This window comes from Phacochoerus africanus, chromosome 2 (genome assembly GCF_016906955.1).
Source record: "Phacochoerus africanus isolate WHEZ1 chromosome 2, ROS_Pafr_v1, whole genome shotgun sequence".
In the NCBI taxonomy this organism is placed as follows: Eukaryota; Metazoa; Chordata; class Mammalia; order Artiodactyla; family Suidae; genus Phacochoerus; species Phacochoerus africanus.
This window is the reverse complement of record NC_062545.1, coordinates 92,014,865-92,040,798: the sequence shown is the minus strand read 5'-3', so window position 1 is coordinate 92,040,798 and position 25,934 is coordinate 92,014,865. Positions and strand designations below refer to the sequence as shown.

General features: G+C 41.3%; 1 protein-coding gene across 1 annotated transcript in view; it reads left to right on the top strand.

The window, feature by feature from the left end:
• The window catches only part of CD109 (CD109 molecule), a 154,470-nt gene that overhangs the window by 5,289 nt on the left and 123,247 nt on the right, over positions 1-25,934 (top strand). The window contains exon 3 of the mRNA XM_047763806.1: positions 24,511-24,539. Coding sequence (XP_047619762.1) covers positions 24,511-24,539 — 29 coding nt within the window. The remainder of the gene's footprint in view (positions 1-24,510; positions 24,540-25,934) is intronic.

Sequence of the window (25,934 nt, the reverse complement as noted above, 5' to 3'; positions counted from 1 at the left end):
TGAGCACCCTGTCTTAGTCCTCCACCATCTTGAGCCCCTGTTGAGAGTTCATTTATTTGTTTGGCTGATCTGGGGAAAAATTTTTTCCATCCTTGAGGCCCATAGCATGGATTACATTACAGTTAGCTTATTCATTTTATTGATTGATTGATCTATTGATTGTCTTTTTAGGGCCACACCCGTGGCATATGGAGGTTCCCAGGCTAGAGGTTAAATCAGAGCTGTAGCTGCCGGCCTACACTACAGCCACAGCAATGCGAGATCTGAGCCGTGTTTGTGACCTACACCACAGCTCACGGCAATGCCAGATCCTTAATCCACTGAGGGAGGCCAGAGATCGAACCCGTGTCATGAGGGATACTAGTTGGGTTTGTTAACTGCTAAGCCATGGTGGAACTCCAGCATATTAATTTTTAAACATATTTATTCATTATTTATTGAGGATCAATTTTCTTTCTTTCTTTCTTCCTTCCTTCCTAAATAGCCCTTGAGAAAAAGTGTATCTAATAAACTTTGAAGAGGTGACTAGGGTGTATTAATGCCTCTTTGGTGAGATTCAGGCATTGAAGTGTACTTGTCATTATCATACCACCATCACCAGCACTATCATCACCATCAACACCATCACCATCATCACCATCATTGTCATTAGCATCATCTCTATGGTGAATAGAACTAGGTTCATAATCTTATCTTTTGTGGTATGAAAGAGTTAAGCAAATATTATTGATAAAACATGGTAAAAATCAACAGGTAGTAATATTCAGAGTAAGGAAGATGGAGCAGTTATTGGTATTTGAAATCAAGTTAGACTATCTTTTAGTTGGAGAGTAAGTCTGTCACCTTATTTCTTACCTTCTTGATCTTTAACTTTGCCGTGATGCTGCCTTGGATTCCATGTCATGTTAAAAAAAATTAAGAACATTTGAATTCCCAGGTCATAAATGAGAACTATCTAATCATCTATTAAAACATATGGAGTCCTTGAAACCATAATTTCTACTTTATTTCCCATTATCTCAATTTGAAATGTTCTCTTGTAAACTTTCATTGTTTTTCCTAGATGAGATTTACTTCAAATAGTAAACTGTTTTTCCCCACTAATGAACTCATTGTCGCTGGTTTCACTTAACGCCTGATTTTAGGAAAAAACCTAAACAGAAAATCTCAACTGAAACATTGGGTGCCTAGCAGGTCATCTCCTGCTTGTTTCTTTGTGGTGCCAAGCCTGCTCCCATCTTCCCACTGAAGGATTTGGGTGAGGTGGGCTCTACGACCATGTCTGTAGCTTTTAATAATTTGCTTTTTCTTCTTGTCCTAAAGTCTTGGACAGCTAATGCGGTGTTTACCTCCCATTCCTTAAGAATTAAACATTATAGGCGTTCCCATTGTGGCTCAGTGGTTAATGAATCCGGCTAGGAACCATGAGGTAGCAGGTTTGATCCCTGGCCTCACTCAGTGGGTTAAGGATCCCGAGTTGCCGTGAGCTGTGGTGTAGGTCAGTGGCTACAGCTCCGATTAGATCCCTAGCTTGGGAACCTCCATATGCCGTGCGTGTGGCCCTAGAAAAGACAAAAAGATAAAAAAAAATCCAATTTAGTTTGGATGGCTTTCTGGTGGAAACAAACCTCCCGGAACATATGGAACATATGTTTCATGGCTCGTAGATCCACGTCAGTGCCATGGTGTTTGTGAGAGTACATTAATTAGTGTGCTGTGTGGGCAGGTCTCCCAGGGAAGGTTTTCACAGGCAGCTGTGCCTGTGGGGCTCTGTCTGAACTCGTAGTGACATGAGAATTGTTTTTAAAGAGTGTGGGGCCCTTCATTCATGTCTTTGGTATTGTGTGTGATAAGTAGTAATAGGCAGGTGGAGCAGGAGGATAAAGGACCAGAGTGAGGTCATGATGTGCTTGGGCTCTGAAGCCAGGCTAGCTGGGTGCCCTTCCACTGGTGGTTGTGCGGCTGTCAGCCGTCACCTTCTCACTAGGCTTTGGTTTTCTCATCCGAAGAGCAGTGGTTCCCGCCTTGCACAATTATATGGTTATTGTGAGGGCGAAATGAGGTAACATGTTTAAAGCACTTAAATTCATAGGAATTATTCAAGAAAATGGTAGCCATTGTCACTAGAAGGTGATGGCAGCAGTCAAGGTCAGAGGCAATTCTGAGTCACCTCTTGGGATGATCTTGAACAGGGAATTCTAAAGGCACCTCACGAGGAGGGCATGGAAGGGATGTAAGGTATTACTGTTTCCTTATAGCACCAGGGACCTTATGCACAATTTTAACTTCAGTAACTCGACGGGGAAGGCACTATTATCTTCATTTGAAAGATGAGAAAACCGAAGCTGAGAGAGAACAACTAGTTTTCCTGGGTTAACATGGTTAACAGCACAGCCTGAACGTGAAGTTGCTTCTGTTGGATTTGAATTTCAAGGTTTTCTACTGCCTGAAAGAGTATGAAATATTTTTTCCGTTTGCTTTTCTTTGGGATATTGATAATTTTTTTTTACTTTACTTCGGGATATTGATGCCATGCAGTACCCGTTGTCTTCCTTGAAAATCATTTTCTTTGTGTGTGGTAGTTTGGAGCTGGATCTCATGAAATCTGATCTGGATCTAAGAGTTGTAAGATGCAGTGCCAGCTCTCCTCATTTTGTTTGGGCTTCATAGTTGTCAGAGCAGGTGGAGACCTCAGATAAAAGCCCAATCAGTCACCTCATTTATGGGGACTGAGGGGTGGTGTTTGGGAACTTGTTGAAGGTGAATTACCCACCTGTTGGGGGCAGAGCTAGAAACAGACCAAGGCCCCCAAATTTACAATCTCATGCTAGTTTGATTACACTCTAGGAATCTAGAACTGTGGGAACTGTGTGTGAGACTTAGGGTATATTTGCAAATGTTGAATTTTGTGGTATGAAAGAAAATAAGGTGACCTAAGAAGTGCATTTTTGTGCCAGTTTCTTATTTCAGTTCAAGGTCAGTTGCTCTTTATGGACCAGTGGTTCCTGCATTGGGGTTGGGTTGGGGTGGGGGTGAGGTGCCTCAGATCTCTTCTGAAACTAGATGCTGTGTTTCTTAAAGTGCAGGTTCATGGTCACATGCTCAAGACAAAGGTCAGGTCAGGGAATCTAAACTTTATTTTAAGCAATCACCGCAAGTGATTCTCAGCCACGTTCAAATGAGCACAACTGCCCTCTAGTTAGCACAATTCTCATGGATTGTTCTCGACCAAGTACTGGAAGCTTGAGCTTGAGAGGCAAGCCTTTGCAAGTCTGTGATGATTCATGGCCACTGCGGGCCCCGCCCAGATTCCTGTATGTGCCTTGCAAGCCCTAAGCCTTGTTGTTCACTTAAAGCAGTAAAGAAACATGTCTTGGAGTTTGCTTATGAATCAGTGATGAAGTGAGGTTGAAAGTGAACAGACTGATTCTTTCAACTCCAAGTGAAGTATATGCTTCTCCTCTCCTCACACAGAATGAGTCACAGTCCTGGTGACTCACTGAGGGCCTGTGGTGGAAATAGAAGGCAGATCCTATAAGAATTTGGGCTGGGTTGCTGTTTGATCCTTTCTGCTGTTAAGAGAGCTTTTCAGTGTGGTAACTCCTTGTTTCCCCATAACATGTCCCCTTACCAGTTTATCATGCGTCGATTATTTGCTATGTGCAGAACGTGAATGGATGGGAGCCAGGGCAGAAGCATTAGAGAAGGTTCAGAAGCTGCAGAAGGATACGTATAACATGACAAGTGCAGAGGCTGGAGACTGTTTGCTTCTTGTTTGTATAGAAAATTCAGTGTGGTTGGTAAACAGTGCTTCTTGTGTGTGACGCTAGGCCTGGTACTGTTATCTTTTCCACCGGGAGCTGTACAAATGTCCATTCATGAATGTCCCACCTCTGCTGACATATTTGGCATGTTGTGGGTACAGTTCATCATATACGGGAGAAGGGAAGGGCGTGCTGGCCTGGGAGTGGCAGTTGTGAGAAGGACAGAGAGGGCTGTGTGTGTTTTCTGAGATGTCCCATTCCGCTTTAGGTGTGACTGTGAGGAGACATCGGCTAGAGATGGTCAACAGGTGGCTTTGAAATTGTAGCTGGGGAGAGGGTTTAATTCACCATTTTCATAGAGGCAGACACAATTTGAAATTTTGGTGGGAGGACATGGGATACCCAAGATCAGAGCTTACGGAAGGAACAAACCTGATGGCAGGAGCTTAGGAGGAGGAAAGGAGGTTGATGAAATGGATGGCCAGAGAGCAGCCCAGATGAATGGATTGGAGATGCTGAGATGTGTCAGAGACTCAGGGATGAAAGAGTTATGACAAGGAAGGTTTTAATAGTCTGAAGTGTCCAAGAAGGTCAGAGAAGAGAGGAAGACAAAGACAAGGGTGTGGGTGATCTTCCAGTGAATGGTTTTGAGTCAGTTGTTGGGAGCAAAAGCCAAGTTTTCAGTAATATATGAGTGGTGAGAAAATATAATCAGAAAGTGTGGACCACTCTTTTTTTTTTGTCTTTTTAGGGCCTCACCCAAGGCATATGGAGGTTCCCAGGCTAGGGGTCCAATCAGAGCTGTAGCCGCCGGCCTACACCATAGCCATAGCAACACAGGATCCAAGCTGTGCCTGTGACCTACACCACAGCTCATGGCAATGCCGGATCCTTAACCCACTGAGCAAGGCCAAAGATCAAACCTGAGTCTTCATGGATGCTAGTCACATTCGTTTCTACTGAGCTGCAACAGGAACTTTTTTTTTAAGCCACCTTGGTTGTCTCCCCCTCATCTCCCACACTATGGCCCTATTGTTCTCAATCCAGTGGCCTTCCAGTGACCTGCAGAGCCCCCCTGAGCTCGTTTCCTACAACTCCCACCTCATCCCCAGGTACTCTGGCCTTCATACAGGTCCTGGCATGCTCAGACCTGGGGGTTCTGCACCCACCCGGATCTCTCCCTGGAATGCAGTCTGCCAGAGGTCTTCACAACTCATCTGCCATAGGTTTCCTCTCAATGTCACTTGTGCAGGATTCCACTCTGTACGAGTTTGAGGGTTGAAAGGACTTAGGAGGACTGTCTCTCAAATGGCCCAGTAAAGAGGTGAAAAGCTTGATGCAAAGGGGTAGGTGGATAATTCAGGGGTTAGAAGCATGGGTGAGGGGGTCATTCTTAAAAAAGGTACTTTTTCAAGCACAAAATAATGCCATTTGCAGCAACATAGATGGAAGTAGAGATTCTCATTTTAAGTGAGGTGAGTCAGAAAGAAAAAGGCAAATACCATATTATATCACTTACATCTGGAATCTAATATATGGCACAAATGAACCTTTCCACAGAAAAGAAAAAAACCCATGGAGAACAACCTTGTGATTGCCAAGGCGGAGGGGAGGGAGTGGGATGGACTGGGAATTTAGGTTTAGTAGATGTAGACTATTGCATTTGGAGTGGATAAGCAATGAGATCCTGCTGTACAGCATAGAGAACTATATCCAATCACTTGTGATGGAACATGATGGAAGAGATTATGAGAAAAAGAATGTATATGTATGTATGACTGGGTCACTTTGCTGTATAGCAGAAATTGACAGAACATTGTAAATCAACTGTAATAAAAAATTTAAAAAATGTACTTTTTCCTTTGATATAGGGAAGAGATAGAAGAGAATGAGCAAGGAAAGAAGTATTTTCAAGTTTGACCTTGAGATAAAGAATAACATGGAAATATGGTTTTAGAAAATCTTGCCATTGTTACCTCTGAATTGTACAGATCTGTCCTCTCTTTGTAGGAAGGCAGGATAAGTTATAAAAGCTGGAGAAAGAAGCACAGAATGGGAGCTGTTCCCTGGTGATGCCCTCACCTGGGACCCTCCAGTAGGTCGCAGACACAGCTACTGGAATGCAGGGCAGGCACTTGTATGGCATTGTGGGGGGGGGGGGCGCAGGAGAGTGGAAACCAGGAAAGGCTGTTTGTGGGGGTTGCACACCTTGCTGGGAGCTGGGGGTGGAGGAGAGGAATTTCATTGTCTAGACTAAGTGTGAGTAAGAAGTGGAATTGTAGGAGTTCTCATTGTAGCATAGCGGAAATGAATCCAACTAGTATCCATGAGGATGAAGGTTTGATCCCTGGCCTCGCTTAAGGATCCCGAGTTGCTGTGGCTGTGGTGTAGGCCCTTGGCTGTAGCTCCAATTCTATGCCTAGCCTGGGAACCTCCATATGCCATGTGTTCAGCCCTAAAAAGACAAAAAAAAAAAAAAAGAAGTGGGGCTCAAGGCAACAAAACAGGGGTAAGAGGGAAAACTGGGAAGAGTGGGTGTGTCCTGATACAGAAGAGCAGCAGAGAGGGTGGGTGAGGGCTTTGGGACTCATATTTTAGAAAGAATAAAATATGGGGTCTGTACTGTTCAGCTTGTGAGATACACCAGGTCCTAAAGGGTCCCCTGAGCTAATATGGAACTGGACCCTTAGTACTACTTCTTACTACCTGTGTGACCTCTTCGTCTGCATAACAGCAGCGGTAATAGTACCCACCCCAAAAAGTTGTCGTGACGATGAAAAGAGACAATGTTTTAGAGCTGCACTACCCAGTATGTTAACCACTAGGCACATTTTTTTTTTCTTTTTCCTTTTAGGGTTGCATCCTCTGCCTATGGAGACTTCCAGGCTAGAGGTCAAATCAGAGCTGTAGCTGCTGGCCTACACCACACCCACAGCAACGCCAGATCTGAGCTGCGTCTGCCACCCATACCACAGCTCGTGACAACTCGGGATCCTTAACCGACCGAGCAAGGCCAGGGATTGAACCCGTATCCTCATAGATACTAATGGGGTTCGTTAACCACTGAGCCATGAAGGGAACTCCCACACGTGGTTTTTGAGAACTTGACATATGGCTTATGCGTATTAAGATGGACTATAAGATACACCCTGGATTTTGAATACTGAATGCCAAAAATGCAATAAAATTCAGTTTTTTCTTTTTGATGACACATTTAATGGTAATCTTTTGCATAAATGGGATTACACACCTGTGTTATTAAAATTAATTTCACTCATTTCTTTTTTCTTTTAGTCATGTACTGCTTTAAGACATTTTCCATGGTGCCTGGCATGCAGGAAACACTTGGGAAGGTCAGCTATGTTGTGCCGAGCATCTCCCAGCCTCAGATGTTAGCTTGGTGCTTCCCTCCTGAGCACGAGCCTGGCATGAGGCCCGGTGGCTCTTTGCTTGTGACTCAAGTGGGCCTTCAGCCTTAGTCCTTATCCCTTGAGGAAGACGGAAGTCTTCCTAAAAAGTTCCCTTCACCATCCCATAGGGGCCGGTAAATTTTTTCCATAAAGGGGCAGCTAGTCAGCACTAGGTTTTGCCTGCCTGTGGTCTTGGTTGCAGCTACTCAGCCTTTGTGGCATGAAAGCAGCCAGTCAGTGTGTAGCAAATGCGTGTCCTTGTACAGCAAGGGAAATTGGTCTGGGAACCTGAACTTGGAATTCATATAATTTCCATGAGTCACAAAATATTCTTTTTATTTTTCCCAGCTATTTAAAATGCAAAACCCAGTTCCCATTGTGGCTGGGTGGGTTAAGAACCGGACTAGTAACCATGAGGATGCAGGTTCAATCTCTGGCCTCGCTCAGCAGGTTAAGGACCCAGAGTTGCTGCAAGCTGTGGTGTAGGTCACAGAAATGGCTCAGATCCTGTGTTGCTGTGGCTGTGGTGTAGACCTGCAGCTGCAGCTCTGATTTGACCCCTAGCCCAGGAATTTCCATAGGCCATGGGTGGGGCCATAAAAAAATAAAATGCAAAAATGTTTTTAGTTGTACAAAAACAGGCATGAGCCAGACTTGGCCCAACCTTGCCATAATAAATGCTCTGTACATTTAGCAGCCCAGAGCCTGGCTTGATTGGTTTTTCATTTGTATAGAACCTCACATTTAGTTTACATTGTGCTATTTTATTTATTTTACTTTTAGCGGGCTTTCTTTTATTTATTTTACTTTTAGTAGGCTTTTGACCTTTTTATACTTAGCAGTCTAATGGAACAAAACATTATTTGTGAAACGTATTTATTGAGATATTTGTGAGGGGAGGCAGGAGACAAAAAAAAAAATTAAAGGAATATGCAAGGGATCAAAGGAAGTTTTTTGTTTGGTTTTGCTTAAAATACTTGTGTTTTCTGCATGGATTGAATTGACTAAAGACTTCCTTGGCTTAAAAGTGACATTATACCGTGAAGCAGAAACATTATATTTTAAGGTTTTGTCTTCCATGGATTATGTGGTAGAAAACCCATTTTCCACTTTGCCCATCTGTGATCAAAGAAAATGCTGAAGAATAACTTGATAAAGAGGTTCAAAATTTTCAGCTAAAACAGTGATTTCCTTAAGTTTATTATTGTATGTTACTGAGTAGCAGAGAGCTGCCCAAAGTAATTAAGCAGTAAACACTAAGGCACATAAATGAAAAATCCTTTTTTTTTTTTTTTCCTCCATAGAGACTATTTCTAGACTGAGTTGGCTTTCCAATTACACATTCTCCTTCAGGGAGTCTCCCCAGAGCTGTTTGCTGAGCACAGCAGTCAGAAGAGGTAGCATATGGCATTACAGAGGGTGTTTAAAAGTTAAGGAAAGGTTAGTTTTTGTGTATGCTTATTACACAATTTAAAAATAGCTTGGACTCTATTTGTAAATCAAACGACGGCCAGCTCTCAGGCCTGTGCCAAGTGTGAAGCCTTAAAACAAGGATTCTTTTGAGTGGCTTTGGTGGCTTTGAGAGGGAGAAAGCACTGGAAGGGTTTTAAGATCGATGTTCTCTGGTTAAACACAGAAACGATCTGAGTTGTACAGAGTTACCTTCAGTAACACGAGAAGGATTTAGTCCGTGATTAAGAGCTCATGCAATGTTTTAAGATGTGGTGACTATTTCTTCTGTGTGACTGCAGCTCCTGTAAAAGAGAGGAAAAAAGTTCATGGTTTGCAAATACTGTTTAATCCTCAACCTGGCACCCACCGAGAAAGAGATGACTGTTTCTCACCTGCACTCCCACCACTCTGCTCCCAGTTTTATAGTTTGCTGCTGGAAATTCTTGCTAGAATGTTAGGATGTTCCAATAATACTTAAGAAGTGCCTGGGAAATTCCAGGCTGCCTCCGTACATTTAGAGGGAAGACAACAAGTTGAAAAAAATGTCAAGTACTTCAAGTTTATGTTTTTTTTTCTTTTTTTCTTTTTTAAGTGCCACAACCAAGGCATATGGAAGTTCCCAGGCTAGGGGTCAAACTGGAGCTACAGCTGCCGGCCTATACCTCAGCCACAGCAATGTGGGATCTGAGCTGCATCTGCCAGATCCTTGACCCACTGACCAAGGCCAGGGATCAAACCCGTGTCCTCATGGATACCAGTTGGGTTTGTTTCTGCTGAGTCATGACAGAAATTCCCTCAAGTTGACTTTTTGAATAAGGACATGAGACAAGTGAGGAGGCCCTAAATTGGATCTCTCTGTACGTCTTTTGGGTCCTTCCCTGAATCAGCAAGATGTGGGTGGATGGGGCCCCTCTGCCCTACACTGCAGCTTTGGGTGCAGCTTCTGTTTCTGGTTCTGGGTGTTTCCTGGGTGAAGGACATGGTCATGTGTCAGAGCAGGGAGACCCAGGCATGTGGCCCAGTCCATCTTTCAATTTCTCTAATGAGAAAGCCCCTCAAAGCTTTGACTCTGTGAAGAGTTACATTAAAAAAAAATTCCACGAATGGGATTTCCTGCACTTTAAATCAGAAATACTTGCCCTCCAATTAATTAACCAACTAGATTTATTTGGATTGTAGACTCAAAGCTTTTTTTTTTTTTGCTCTTTTTAGGGCTGCACCCATGGCATATGGAGGTTCCCAGGCTAGGGGTCGAATCGGAGCTATAGCTGGTGGCCTATACCACAGCCACAGCAAAACCAGATGCAAGCTGCATCTGTGACCTACACCGCAGCTCACCACATGCAGGATCCTTAACCCACTGAGTGAATCCAGGGATCAAACCCACATCCTCATGGATACTAGTTAGGTTAGTTAACTGCTGAACCCTGACGGGAACTCCTCAAAGGTTTTTTTTACTTTCTCCTTGCTTGGTGTCACTTAGATAAAAGTAAATCCTCCCCACTCCTACACATTTATTCTTTAGTCTTTGTGAGCTTGCCAGTGATGGCAGGTGACTGGTGAGTCAGGCCCTAGTAGAAAGGAAGCACTAAGCTCTCAAAATAGTCAACCTCGATGATTTATCTTAAAGTCATGAAAAACCAGTGACTCTTCAGTCATCTGGTGTGTTGGGGCCCGGCTCCCTGCAGTTTAATATTTTTGATTTTATTCCACTGCAGGACACTGGGATGGGTGTCAGGCTGTATCACCCAGACCCACCCCATCAGGGATGTGTAGCCGATGGCTCTCTCCCAGCCCATTTGGGGGCTGCACCCTCTGGAAAGTGTTGCCCTCCCTCTGGGTCCAGCCCCTCCCCCAACTCAGGACAGCACCCCCTGTGGATGCATCTGGAGCCTGTGCTGAGGCTCCCCCTCTCCCCATCCTGCTTCCCAATCCCCCCTTTGCTTCTCAGGGTCCTCGTCCAGGCGCATCCTTGCACGTGAAAGACCATCTCAGAGTCCGCCTCCAAGGGACCCCGACCTTAGACAGATGTGGTGAACTTTCCTTTGAAGATGGATCTTCCTGATCTTGAAATTAACTTCAGAGGCATCAAAACTGTGTAGTGTGAAGAACTGATAAAAAGAGAAATTGTCTAGTTTTTATATCCTTTCCAGAAGTTCTCGTGTAACACAAATTATTTTATTTGGCTCACTGCTGCAGTACCTATAGTGTAGCTAAGGGCTGGGAGAAGCATGGAAGGAGGATCTAGGTTCTAAATGACTAACAGGTTTGAGGAGAAACAGAGACTAAGAGGATTGTGATGCTGAACCTCTGGGACTGAGGGAACGGGTGCCAGGTGCACAGAGAGGCTTCCCAGGCTGTGTAGCATTTACAGTAGTCAAAGGGAGGTAGAATGCAAGAACCAAGTACAGATGCTGAAGTTCCTGTTGTGGCTCAGTGGTAACCAACCCGGCTAGTACCCATGAAGACTCAGGTTCCATCTCTGGCCTCACTTGGTGGGTTAAGGATCCAGCGTTGCCATGAGCTGTGGTGTAGGTTGAAGACTTGGCTCAGATCTGGCATTGCTGTGGCCGTGGTGTAGGCTGGCAGCTGCAGCTCTGATTTTGGCCCCTAGCTTGTATCCCTAGTTTGAACTTCCATATGCCATGAGTGCAGCCCTAAAAAGCAAAGAAAAAAAAAAAAGTGCTGCTGCTGAGAGACAGTGGCTTAGACTTTTGGCTCTATTACTTCTGTCCTATGTGACCCTAAGCAAGTCACTTAATGTCTCTGTGACTCAAGTTCTCATTTGTAAAATAAGGATAATAATAGGGTTAGGGTGAAGATTAAACAAGTTAATACGTGTTATGCTGTGGGGGCATTGTAAGTAGTACTTTTTGTTATATTTTATTCACAAAATTTAAACTTTGTATGCAGTCAGATCTGTTGTTCATTTTATTGCTTCTAAGCAGAAGTTTAAGTCTTCTGTTCCCTCGACCAGCATTGTCCAAGAGAAGTATATTACTGCCACACAGGTAATTTAACATCTTCTGGTAAACACCTTAGAAAGGTAGAGACACACAGGTGAAATAGTTTTAATAGTATATTTAATTTAACCCAGGAGTTCGTGAATATTATCAGTTAAGCCTGTAATCACTATAAAACTTATGGAAGCAGATTACATGCTCTTCTGTTGTTTTAGGGCTTAGAAGTGTGGAGTGTATTTACAATTGCAGTAAATTCAGCTCAGTGGCTGCTCATGGCTGGAGCCTCTTGCACTGGCTCCAGCCATGTGCGAGAGGTTTGCTAGTTAATCTTTCTAAATCTAAATGTGTACCAGTTATCTCTTGCTGTGAATGAACCACCCAACACTCAGGAGCTTCAAATAGCAGTGGTTTATTATTTTTCACGAGTCTCACTCTTCCCACTTCTACGCACAAGTTTGGTGATTCTTTGCCTGAATCAATTATTACCGTGATAGTTGGGAAGTTTTCTAACTCCATGATTTCTCTTACATTTATTAATTGGAATTCTATGGTAAAGAATAACTTCTTCTCCCTCATTTAGTCATCTGTTAAATTACATGTCCGCACAAACTAATAGACTCTTATTTTATTTAGTAGATTATAATCCATTGCTTACTTGTTCAGATTCTCTGACCAGTATCATAATAATGTTCAACTTGAACATTCAAATAAATAAACACTATTTTGGGGGGCAGATTTCTCATATTATCCCTGTCCCCAGGCATAGCCTCCTCTACTATCAACATCACTCACAAGAATGATCATTATTTATTTATTTTTTTTATTTTTTATCGAGGAAAACCTGCATTGATTCTTTGGAAAACCAAAGTTCACAGTTTACATTAGAGTTCACTTTTTATTTTTTTTTATTTTATTATTTTTCTTTTTTTATGGCCACACCTGCAGCATATGGAAGTTCCCAGGCTAGGAATCAAATCAGAGCTGCAACTGCTGGCCTACACCACCGTCACAGCAGCGCAAGACCTACACCATAGCTTACGGCAACACAGGATCCTTTAACCCACAGAATGAGGCCAGGGATCGAACCTGCATCCTCATGGATCCCAGTCCAATTCCAAACCGCTGAGCCACACTGCGACCTCCTAGAGTTCACTTTTGATGTAAATTCTGTGAGTTTTGACAAGTGTGTAATGTCACATGCCTGTCATTGTAACATCATACGGAGTATTTTCACTACCCTCAAATCCTGTGTTCTGCCTGTTCGTCTCTCCCTGCACACCCCCAGCAATTAATGATCCCCATAGTTCTGCCTTTTCCAGAATGTCATTTAGTTCAGATAATATAGCATGTAGCTTTTTCAGATTAGCTTAGTAATAGGTATTTAAGTGTCCTCCCTAAAAAAGGCCTTTTTTTGGCATGATAACTCATTTCTTTTTTATTGCTGAATAATATTCCATTCTATGCACCACAGTTTATTTATCCACTCACCTGCTGAAGGACATCTTGGTTGCTTCCAAGTTTTGGCAATTATAGATAAGGCTTCTGTAAACATTTGTGTGAGGATTTTTTGTGTGGCTATAAGTTTTAAGTTCTTTTGGGCAAATACCATGATTGCCAGATTGTATGGTAAAGTATGTTTAGTTTTATAAGAAACTATCATCTTCAAAAGTGGCTGTACCATTTTGCTTTCCCATCCCCAGTGTATGAAAGTTCCTGCTGTTCTACATATGGGCTAACATTTGATGTCAGTATTTTGGATTTTGTCCATTTTAATAGGTGTGGAGTGGTATCTCGATGTTTTAACTTGCATTTTCCTATATGGTTGTTTGCTATCTGTATCTTTTCTTTTTCTTTTTCTTCTTTTTCCATTTTAGAGCTGCACTCAAAGCATATGCAGGTTCCCAGTCTAGGGATTGAATCAGAGCTGCAGCTGCTGGCCTACAGCACAGCCATAGCAATGCAGGATGTGAGCCATGTCTGTGTACTACACCACAGCTCACAGCAATGCCAGATCCTTAACCACCAGGCTAGGCCAGGATTTAGCCTGTATCCTCATGGATAATAGTTGGGTTTTGTTATCACTGAGCCATAACCAGTAATATACTCCCTGTATATTTTCTTTGGTGAGGTGTTGGTTAATGGCTTTGATGCATGTTTTTTTAAATGGAGTTAAATATTTTTTTCTTATTTTTGAATTTTAAGAATTCTTTGTATATTTTGGATTATAATCCTTCATCAGATTTGTCTTTTGGAAATTTCTTCTCAGTCTGTGGTTTTTCTTCTCATTTTCTCGACATTGTCTTTTGCAGAACAGAAGTTTTACATTTTAATTAAGTCCAGCTTATCAAGTGTTTCTTTCATGAATTGTGTTTTCAGTGTTTTATCTAAAAAGGTATCACCATACCGAAGGTCATCCAGATCTCCTATGCTTTCTTCTAGGAGTTTTGTAGATTTATATCTAAATCACTGATCCATTTTGAGCTAATTTTTTGAAGGGCGTAAGATCTATATCTAGGTTCATTTTTAAATTTTAATTAAAATTTTTTTATTATAGTTGATTTACAGTGTTCTGTCACTTCCTGCTGTATAGCAAATTGACCCAGTTATTTATATATATATATATATATATATATATATATATATATATATATATACATACACGCACACACACATATATATTCTTTTTCTCACATTATCCTCCATCATGTTCCACCACAAGTGACTACATGCAGTTCCCTGTGTTATACAGCAAGACCTCATTGCTTATCCTCTCCAAATGCAATAGGAGAGGATGCAACCCCAAACTCCCAGTCCATCCTACTCCCTACCCCTCCCTCTTGGCAACCACAAGTCTGTTCTCTGTGAGTTTGTTTCTTTTCTTTTTATTTATTTATTTTTTAGATGAAAAAGATTTTTTTTGATGTTTTTTAATTTCCCCAATACATTATTTTTTTTCTACTGTACAGCATGGTGACCCAGTTACACATACATGTATATGTTCTTTTTTCTCACATTATAATGCTCCATCATAAGTGACTAGACATAGTTCCCAGTGCTACACAGCAGGATCTCATTGCTAATCCAGTTTGTTTCTTTTCTTTAGATAGGTTTATTTGTGCCATATTTTAGATTCCACATGTAAATGATACCATATTTGTCTTCTCTTCTCTTTCTTTCTTTCTTCCCTGCTTCCTTTTTTTTTTTTTCTTTTTAGGGCTGAACATGAGGCATATGGAAGTTCTAGGCTAGGGGTCAAAATAGAGCTACAGCTGCCAGCCTATACCCACAGCCACAGCAAGGCAGGATCCTTGACCCACTGATAAGTGAGGTTGGGGATGAAACCTGCATCCTCATGGATACTAGTTGGATTTGTTTCCACTGTGCCATATCAAGAACTGCGTTTATTTCTCTTTCTGACTTACTTCACTTTGTATGAGAATTTCTAGTTCCATCCATGTTGCTGCAAATGGCATTATTTTGTTCTTTTTTATGGCTGAGTAGTATTCCATTGTATATATGTACCACATCTTCTTAATCCATTCATCTGTTGTTGGACATTTAGGGTGTTTCCATGTCTTGGCTATTGTGAATAGTGCTGCAGTGAACATATGGGTGCATGGGTCTTTTTCAAGGAAAGTTTTGTCTGGATATATGCCCAGGAGTGGGATTGTTGGATCGATCATATGGTAGTTCTCTACTTAGTTTTCTGAGGTACCTCCATACTGTTTTCCATAGTGGTACCAATTTACATTCCTACCAACAATATAGGAGGGTTCTCTTTTCTCCACACCATCTCCAGCATTTGTTATTTGTTGACTTGTTAAGGATGGCCACACTGACTGGTGTGAAGTGGTAGCTCATTATAGTTTTGATTGAATTTCTCTAATAATTAGTGATGCTGAACATTTTTTCATATGCCTATTGGCCATCCCTGTGTCTTCTTTGGAGAAATGTCTATTCAAGTCCTCTGCCTATTTCTCATTGGGTTGTTTGTTTTTTTGATGTTGAGTTGTATGAGTTGTTTGCAGATTTTGGAGATTAAGCTCTTGTGGGTTGCATTGTTTGCAGCTATTTTGTCCCATTCTGTAGGTTGTCTTTTTGTTTTTTCTTTATGATTTCCTTTGCTGTGGAAAAGCTGGAAAGTTTGATTATGTCCCATTGATTTAGTTTTGTTTTTGTTTCTATTGCCTTGGAAGACTGACCTAAGAAAACTTTAGTATGGTTGATATCAGAGAATGTTTTGCCTATGTTCTCTTCTGGGAGTTTGATGGTGTCTTGTCTTATGTTTAAATCTTTAAGCCATTCTGAGTTTATTTTTGTGCATGGTGTGAGGGTGTGTTCCAGTTTCATTGATTTATATGCAGCTGTCCAGTTTTCCCAGCACCACTTACTGAAAAGACTGTCTTTTTCCCATTTTAGGTTCTGGCCTCCTTTATCAAAGATTAATTGACCATAGGTGTCTGGGTTTATTTCTGGGTTCTCTCTTCTGTTCCATTGGTCTGTATGTCTGTTTTTGTATGACTACTACACTGTTTTGATTATTGTAGCTTTGCCATATTGTCTGAAGTCTGGGAGAGTTATGCCTCCTGCTAGGTTTATGCCTCCTGCTAGGTTTTTGTTCCTCAGGATTGCTTTCACCTTCTTGGTTAGGTTTATTCCTAGGTATTTATTTTTTGCGGTGTGCAATTTTAAGAGGTATTGTTATATTTCTTTTCTAAAACTTCATTGTTAGTATACAGAAATCCAATTGATTTCTGAATTTTAATCTTGTATCCTGCTACTTTGCTTAATTCATTGATCAGTTTGAGTAGTTTTTGTGTGGAGTCCTTAGGATTTTCTATATATAGTATCATGTCATCTGCATAGAGTGACAATTTTACCTCTTCTCTTCCATTTTGGATACCTTTTATTTCCTTGGTTTGTCTGATTGCTGGGGCTAGGACTTCCAATACAATATCGAATAAAAGACGTGAGAGTGGGCATCCTAGTCTTGTTCCAGATTTTAGTGGGAAGGCTTTCAGCTTTTTGCCATTGAGTATTATATTGGCTATGGATTTTTCATAAATGGCTGTTATTATGGTAAGTATGTTCCTTCTAAATCCACTTTGGTAAGAGTTTTTATCATGGATGGATGTTGCATTTTGTTAAATGGTTTTTCTGCATCTGTTGAGATGATCATATTGTTTTTGACTTTTCTTTTGTTAATGTGGTGTATTACATTGATTGATTAGTGTATGTTGAACCATCCTTGTGAACTTGGGATGAATCCTACTTTGTTGTAGTTTATGATTTTTTTTTTTGTTGTTGTCTTTTTAGGGCTGCAACCACCGCATATGGAGTTTCCCAGGCTAGGTGTAGAATTGGCGCTACAGATGCCGACCTACACCATAGCCATAGCAACATCAGATCCAAGTCATGTCTGTGATCTATACCATAGCTCAGAGCAATGCTGGATCCTTAACCCACTGAGTAAGGCCAGGGATTGAACCTGCGTCCTCATGGATACTAGTCAGGTTCATTTCTGCTGAGCCACCATGGGAACACCTGTTTTTTTTTTTTTTTAGTGTGTTATTGGATTTGGTTGGCTAAAATTTTGTGGAGAACTTTTGCGTCTATATTCATCAAAGATATTGGCCTGTAATTTTCTTTTTGGATAGTATCTTTGTTTGGTTTTGGTATTAGGGTGACGGTGGCTTCATAGGCTGTCTTTGGGAATGTTGCTTCTTCTTCAACCTTTTGGAAAAGTTTAAGAAGGATGAGTATAAGTCTTCTTTGTATAGTAGAATTTGCCTGTGAAGCCATCTGGTCCTGGAATTTTTTTGTAGGGAGTGTTTTTATTACATATTCAACTTCATTTCTAGAGCCTGGTCAATTGATGTATTTCTTCTTGATTCAGTTTTGGTGAGCTGTATGTATCTAGAAAGTTGTCCATTTCTTCTAGGTTGTCAAATTTGTTGGCATGTAATTTATAGTATTCTCATGGTTTTTTGGCTTTCTGCAGTATCACCATGGAGATTTCTCCTTTTTCATTTCTTATTTTGTTTGAATTCTTTCTCTCCTCTTCTTGGTGACTCTGGCCAGAGGTTTGTCAATTTTGTTTATCCTTTCAAAGAACCATCTTTTGGTTTTATTGATTTTTTTCTGTTGTTTTTTTGAATGTCTATTTTATTGATTTCGTCTCTGATCTTTATGATTTCCTTCCTTCTGCTGACTTCAGGTTTTGTTTCTTCTTTTTCTAATTCTTTTAGGTGGTAGGTTAAGTTGTTGATTAGAGATTTTTCTTCTTTTTTGAGGAAGGGCTCTATTGCTATGAACTTGCCTCTAAGAACTGCTTTTGTAGCATTCTATAGATTTTGAATGGTTGTCTTTTCATTATAATTTGTCTCAAGTTATTTTTTAATTTACCTTTTGATTTCCTCATTGACCCATTGGTTTTTTAGTAGCATGTTGTTTAGTCTCCATGTTGTCAATTTTTTCTCATTACTTTTGCTGTGGTTGATTTCTGGTTTCATGCTATTGTGGTCAGAGAAGATGCTTGGAATAATATCTATACTCAAATTCTTGAGGTTAGTTTTGTGCCTCAGTATGTGATAATCCTGGACTTGAAAAGAATGTGCACTTGAAAAGAATGTATATTCCTGTTTTTTTCAATGTATTGTCTTGAAAATATCAATTAAGTCTAACTTTTCTATTGTGTCATTTAGGATCTCTGTTGCCTTATTGATTTTCTGTCTAGAGGCTCTGTCCATTGATGTGAGTGGGGTGTTAAATCTCCTGGTATTATTGTATTCCCATCAGTTTCACCTTTTTTGTCTGTTAACATTTGTTGTGTGTATTTGGGTGCTCTATATTTGGGCATATATATTGACAAGTGTAATATCCTCTTCTTGGATGGATCCTTTAACCATTAAATAGTGTCCTTTGTCTTTCTTTATAGCCTTTGTTTTAAAGTCTATTTTGTCTGATATGAGTATTATTACTCCCACTTTCCTGTCTTTACCATTAGCATGAACTATCTTTTTCCATCACCTCACTTTCAATTTATGTGTCCTTTGCCCTAAGGTGAGTCTCTAATAGGCAGTATTTGTAGGGTCTTTTTTTTTTTTTTTAATCCAGTCTGCCACTCTTGTGTCTTTTGTTTAGAGCATTAAGTCCATTGACATTTAAGGTAATTATTATTAAATATGTATTTATTGCCATTTTAAATCTTGTTTTCCTATTGATTCCTATGTTTCTCCTTTGCTCCTTTCTTTTCTTTCTTTTTTTGGTTTTATGATTTCCTTTTATTTTCTGCTTGTGTCCTCTTCTTTTTAGTTTTTGTGAATGTATTGTTTGGTTTTGATTTGTGGTTGCCCTGTTTTTCAAGTATTTTAACCCTTTCCTATATCTGCTTGCTTTAGCCTGATAGTCATATAGGCTCAAACACATTCTAACAAAAAGAGTCAAGATTTTCTTACTTTCCTTCCCCACATTTTGTGATTTTGATGTCCTTTTTTCACATCTTTATGTTTATCCTTTTGCCATTAATTGTGTTTATCTTTGCTTTTACAATAGGTCAATAGGTGTTCTTTTTTTTTTCCTTTTAGATCTGTATACTGGCTTATTTGAGTACTTTTCAATTGTGATTTCCTCCATCCTGTTTCTTCTTGTTTCTTTTTTATTTAGAGGAGTGCTTTCAGTATTTCTTTTAGAATGGGTTTAGTATTGCTGTACTCTTTTAGTTTTTATTTGTTGGAAAAATTATTTATTTCTCCTATTTTAAATGATACTCTTGCTGGGTAGAGTATTCTAGTGTGTACAAAAGATTCCCTTTTAGAGCTTTGAATATATCTTGCCACTGCCTTCTGGCCTGTAGTATTTCTGTAGAGAAATCAGCTGATAGCCTTATGGAGGTTATCTTATAATTAATTCTTTGTTTTTCTCTTGCTGCCTTTAAAATCCTCTCTTTAACTTTTGCCATTTTTTATTATAATATGTCTTGGTTTGGGCCTGTTTGAGTTCAACTTGTTTAGGGCTCTCTGTGCTTCCTATATCTTGATATCTAGTTCCTTTAGATTTTGAAAGTTTTCAGCCATAATTTCTTCAAGTATACTTTCAGTTCTCTTTTTTTCTCCTTCTGGAATCCCTATTATACATAGATTGGCTTGCTTTACATTATCCCATTGATCTCTTATGTTGCTTTCATGTTTTTTTGTATGGTTTTCTATCTGCTGTCCTCGATTGAGTGATTTCCCTTATTCTATCTTCCAAGTCACTTATTTGTTCCTCTGCATTATTCATTCTGCTCTTCAATGCCTTTAATTCAGCTTACTTCTCTACAACTGAATTTTCTAATTTTTCGCAGCTACTCCTTATGTTTTCTACTTCTTTTCTAAAGTAATCTGCATTTCTGTTCATATCTGCTCTTAATTCGTTCATATCCACTTTTGATTCCTTTGGAATTTTTGCTGTCACCTTTTTGAACTCAGTGTCTGTTAGACTGCAGAGGTCCGTTTCATTGTTTTCTCCTCCAGGCTAATTCTCCTGTTCTTTTAACTGGGAATGCTTCCTGAGCCTCTTCATTGTGGTTATATTTTTCTTATTCTGTGAGTTCAGCAAAAACAACTACTGTAGTCTTGGAGGGCTATTTATATGCGAGAGCATCCCTGGGTACTTTGTGACCATTTGTTTTTTTTTTCTTTTTTGGCACGGGGGCTGCTTTTGGTATGGGTGCTTGCTGTCTCTTTCCTCAGTGCGTGCAGGCTGTTATCCCCTTGATAGTGTGCTTCATGTGCTTCCAGGAAGATAAAAGCAATGGGCAGGGCTAATAGCTGTTGCCTGGTTGCTAGGCCCTTGACAGTGGTGAGGATTCATGGGGAGGTGGTGGAGGCTGCTTTTGGTTTCAGGGGCCTGGGAAGTGGCAGTGACCCTCAGGCGGGGGTAGGTGGTGTCCGGAGCATTTGGCAGAGGCAGCAGCAGGGCAGGTGTGTTACCACGGGAGTGAGAGCAGCAATGGGTGATGCTCAGTTGCAGTGCCCTTTTCTTTGCCAACCTCTGAGGTGACAGGGGCCACAGGTGCTGCCTGTTCACAGACCCCTAGAGGTGGCAAGTCATGCCCACCCCTGGAGTCTGAGATGATTGCAGTGGTTTGATCCTGCCACCTGTAAATCCTGAAAGAAGTGCCCCATTGCACTTAGCCTGCGCAGGAGGTGCCATGCTGCCCATGGCCTGCACCAGAGGCTCCCTGCCCTCTGACAGTCCACGTGTGCACCGAGAAAGATATTCCTATGGTGGTCTGCCCCTTCTCCTCTTGCCTCCCCAACAGTGGTGGCTTGCTTTTCCTCTGGGCCCAGATCTCCTCCTGGCTTCCCTCCCTTTACTCCAGTGTTTTGCCTTTGCCTCTTTGTCAGATACCAGTTGGTGTATCTGGCATCTATTTCTTGGCTCTCTGTTCTATTCCATTGGTCTATTTGTCTGGGCTTTTGCAAGTGCCACATGGTCTTGATCACTGTAGCTTTATGGTAAGGGTTGATGTCTAGTTGCGTTATTCCTCCAACTTCATTCTCCTTCATTATTGTGTTAGCTATTCTGGGTCTTTTGCTTTTCCATGTAAACTTTAGAATCAGTTTGTTGACATCCATAACTTGCTAGAATTTTGATCAGGATTGCGTTGAACCTTTAGATCAGGATTGCATTGAATCTTTAGATCAAGTTGAGAAGAGCTGATGTGTTTACACTATTGAATTTTTCTGTTTATGAACATTGACTATCTCTCCATTTATTTAGCTCTTTGATTTCACTTATCTGAGTTTTGTAGTTTTCTTCATAAAGATCTTTTACATATTTTGTTACATTTATGCCTAAGTATTTCATTTTTTGGGGGGTGTTAATGTCAGTGGGCATTATAATTTAATTTCAAACTCTGCTTGTTCACTGTTGGTATACGGTGACCATAATATTTTTAGTTGAGAAAACACTCTGTCCACATGTGATGAGCTACCTGGTAACATCGGAGAAAATTCTGATGTATGGAGGATGTTCTCAAGTTCCATTTTTTCCCATATTGAACTGTTTAAGCGTCTCAGCCCAAATATTTTGCAGAGTCTGCCTACAGAGTACCCTCCCTCTTTTTAGCAAATATTTTTACATGACAAGACTTGTCAGTTGTCTCTATTTATGGTTCTTTTGAGTGTTTCAGCAAGTTTAGTTGGTGCAGCATCATAGGGACTCTCAGGTTCCCTTCAGTTCAGTATAGAATATGCCTCTCCCATGAAAAATCAGAACTTAATAAACAGCAGATTTTTCCCCAAAATGGTGATATTCCCAAAGCATGGTTACACAATTTAAGAGTTATCTCTTGTGCAAATTAAGCCCACCTCCTATATATATTTTGGTAGAGCAAATCCAGGACAAATTATAAATCAGAATGTTGGGATAACAGCATGACCCGGACCATCCTAGGGAGAAAGGGCTCTGGGCTGAAAGGGCTTTCTTCCCTGGCCTGGTCCAGCCCCACCTCTACTGCCCCTCCTGCCTCTGGTCTTGCTTACACAACTCCCCCCCACGCCACCCCGACCCCGCTGACCTCCACTCCTTTGTCCTTGCTGCTGCTCCTCCTGGAAGCTTGGAAGCTTCTCCCCTCCTTTTCCACGGGCAGTCTTAGACTCTGTATCGTTTTCTGTAGGTGCCTCTGTTGATGTTGCTTGTCTGCTATCACAGCCCTTCTGTGTGGACCTAGATCCGTTCAGTTATTCTTCCTCTTTCACCTTTTCAAGGCACTTTTTTTTTCTGTCTTTTTGTCTTCTTAGGGCTGCACCTGTGGCATGTGGAGGTTCCCAGGCTAGGGGTCCAATTGGAGCTGTAGCTGCGGGCCCACACCAGAGCCACAGCAACATGGAATCCATGCTATATCTTCGACCTACACCACAGCTCATAGCAGTGCTGGATCCTAAACCCACTGATTGAGGCCAGGGATTGAACCCACGTCCTCATGGATGCTAGTTGGGTTTGTTAACTGCTGAGCCACGATGGGAACTCCTTCAAGGCACTCTGTGTCTGGGGTCCTATAATGTGAGAGTCTTGCTCTTTGGTGGTGGTTATTAGATAAACTGATCTGTGCTGTGTGATAAGTGATTTTGGTGAATTGCTTTTCTGCTCCCGAACACATGTTTGCATTTCACCAAGATTATTGGGGCAGCAAAGTGGTGTGCACACATCTGGGAGTGGGCAAGACAGTTTATAAGGATGTAAGTGGAAAATAACTAACTTTATTTGTATTATCTTATTGAGAAAAACTAAGAAAGTCAGGTTTTCTGATATCTAATATTTTCGTTGAGAAAGCATGTGTAAATAACCTAATAAATCTAACTTGACATGGGGTAACATGTACTAACTCTTTGTACTGATTGTTTGGTCTTTTTAAGGCCACACCCACAGCATATGGAGATTCCCAGGCTGGGGGTCAAATCAGAGCTACAGCTGCCAGCCTACACCACAGCCACAGCAACTCGGAATCTGAGCCACATCTGTGACCTACACCATAGCTCACGGCAGTGAGACCAGGGATTGAACCTGCATCCTCATGGATCCTAGTCAGATTCGTTTCCACTGAGCCATGACAGGACACCTGTTTACACTGATTTTGTGCTCCATTCTAAAGGCTGGAAGCCCACTGCCGTAAAGGCACACTGACAAGCCAGGGTAACTCTTCAAGCTTCCTGACCCTATAATAACTTATCCTTAGCAAGTGTTTCCTACGAGCCAGGCACTCCTCTGTACCTTTTACAGGCATTGGCATACTTGTTCCTTACAGCCACCTTGTGACGTTGTCCTATGAGCATCCCCATTTTGTGGATAAAAAAACAGCCCGGAGAATCAGTTCATGTGTTCAAGGATGGGACTAATGTATGGTGATCTCATCTGATTGCAGGGGTCACTGACCTAATCCCTGCTCTGTTCTGTTTGCCTGTTCCCCCGGGGTGGCCTTCAGGGACTACATCTGTCTTGTTCATTGTGGCACTAAGTAAGTGCTTCTAAGTGAGTGAAGGAACAGAGACCTGTCACCACCTCTGAATGCATGTCACTTAAATGGGAACTTTGGAGAAGTACTCTTTTATTTTTTACTAGAAATATTTTCCCCCTTGGAATAAATAGATCTGATGAGAAATTGGCATGGGTTGAATTAGCAGTCTTTACCTAGGAACTTACATGAAAAAAAGTCTGCATCATTCTAATACTAATGGGTCAGTTATGAGTTCTAGCTCACCCTGCCTTGACTAATGCCTTCCTTTTTCCCTTTATCATGAGGTTATGAGAACATGAGAAATGAATCGCAGCTTCCTTCTGCATGAAATGTCCTCAGACACAGACAACCTTAAAACAACAATAAGGGCAGCGGCAACATTGACAACAAAAATACAAAAGAGGAGAACTTAACTAATTCTGGGGGGAGGGTCACCCACTGATAGTCTTTGTCTTTGTCTTTTTTTCTTTTTAGGGCCACACCTGTGGCATATGGAGGTTCCCAGGCTAGGGGTTGAATTGGAGCTGCAGCTGCCAGCCTACACCACAGCCACAGCAATGTCAGATCCAAGCTGAGTCTGGGACCTACACTATAGCTCACGGCAACACCAGATCCTTAACTCACTGAACAAGGCCAGGGATCAGACCTGCATCCTTATGAATGGTAGTCAGATTCATTACCACTGAACCACAACAGAAACTTTCATTGATAATCTTTTAAGTCTTAATTCTTTAGGACAAAGATATGTAATAATCTCCCAGGTGTTTTGGGCTTTAATAAAATTGTTTTCGTTTGACAGATAAGTTTGTGATTCTGTAAGTTTTTCATTCCCTCTACATCTGAAAGAGTCTTAGGAGAGTCTTCTGAATTTTTGTTATATCATCATATTCAAATTATGATTGTTTTCTTTTTCCTTTTAGGCTCTTTCAAGACACTTATTCTTCCATCAGTAAGTATTTATTTAAAATTTTGTTTTCAGAAATATACCTTGCATTAGTGAAATAAAAAAATTAATATTTTGGAGTTTCTGCTGCAGTGCAGTGGGTTAAGAATCTGACTGCAGTGGCTTGGGTTGCTGCAGAGGTGCAGGATGGATCCCAGGCCTGGCTCATTGAGTTGAGTTGAAGGATGTGGTGTTGCTGCAGCCGTGGTGTAGGTGCACTTGCGCTTTGGATTCAGTCCTGGTCTGGCCTGGGAATTTCCATATGCCGTGGGTGTGGCCATAAAAATAATATTTTATTGACTTTTATATTGATTTACATTCCTTGTAAGTTTGGCTTAAGTTTAGATTCCCACCTTCAGATTATTTAAGAATAATAATACTTCAGGGAGACTGGTTATTAGCCTCTTCTAATAATGAAATCAGGGGAGAGTTTGCTCTTGTAAAATAGAGAACTTCACTGGACTGTTAGCACAGGGACCAGGGCGGGTTTGGTCCTGCTTCTGCCTTAATGAGCCTTACCATCTTGGGTGTGCAGTTAATGCTCCACCTGTTTCTTTGTCCTGGGAGAGGGCAGTGCCTCGCTGAGCTGTGTTGCAGCCTGAGGCAAAAGGAAGTGTCAGTGATTATACAGTTGAGCAGAGCACAGGTGCAGTGTGGCGGCTGGGACTTTTCTGGGACTGATGACTTATGGCTGTGACCCTGACACACTGCACACTTATATGGGGTCGGCATTACCTGATGAGCCACATTCTCCCATTACCTTTTTTTTTTTTTTTTTTTTTTGCTTTTTAGGGCCAAACCCTCGGCATATGGAAGTTCTCAGGCTAGGGGTCAAATCGGGGCTGAGGTACTGGCCTACACCACAGCCACAGCAACTTGGCATCCTAGCCGCATCTGCAACCTACACCACAGATCAAGGCAACTCTGGATCCCTAACCCACTGAGCAAGGCCAGGGATCAAACCTGCTTCGTCGTGGGTACTAGTCGGGTTTGTGTCTGCTGTGCCATGGCAAGAACTCCTCCCATTCCCTCCTGAAGGTTACTTATCAAGCACATTCAGAAACCACGTTTATTTCAGGATTTCTTAGAGAACAGAGTGCTCCCGAATGATCTTTTATAGAAATTACTTCTATATATGTCCTGTAGCAGAAGTGGGTAAGATTTAAGTTCGGGAATCACAGCTCGAAGCACAATAACTGTCTGGTTTCCTCAAGGAGGTCTCCAGTTGTGCAGACTGGAGTGCAGAAAGGCTGAAAGGACCAGGTGCATAAACGGGAAGAGTGCACTCTGGCTGATTCCAGTGATGCCTATATAAATCCTATGAGTCCCAACCACCCTTGACTGCAAATTTGGCTACTCTTAATCTTTAAAGTCTTAGGTATATGAAATACTAACCCCAAC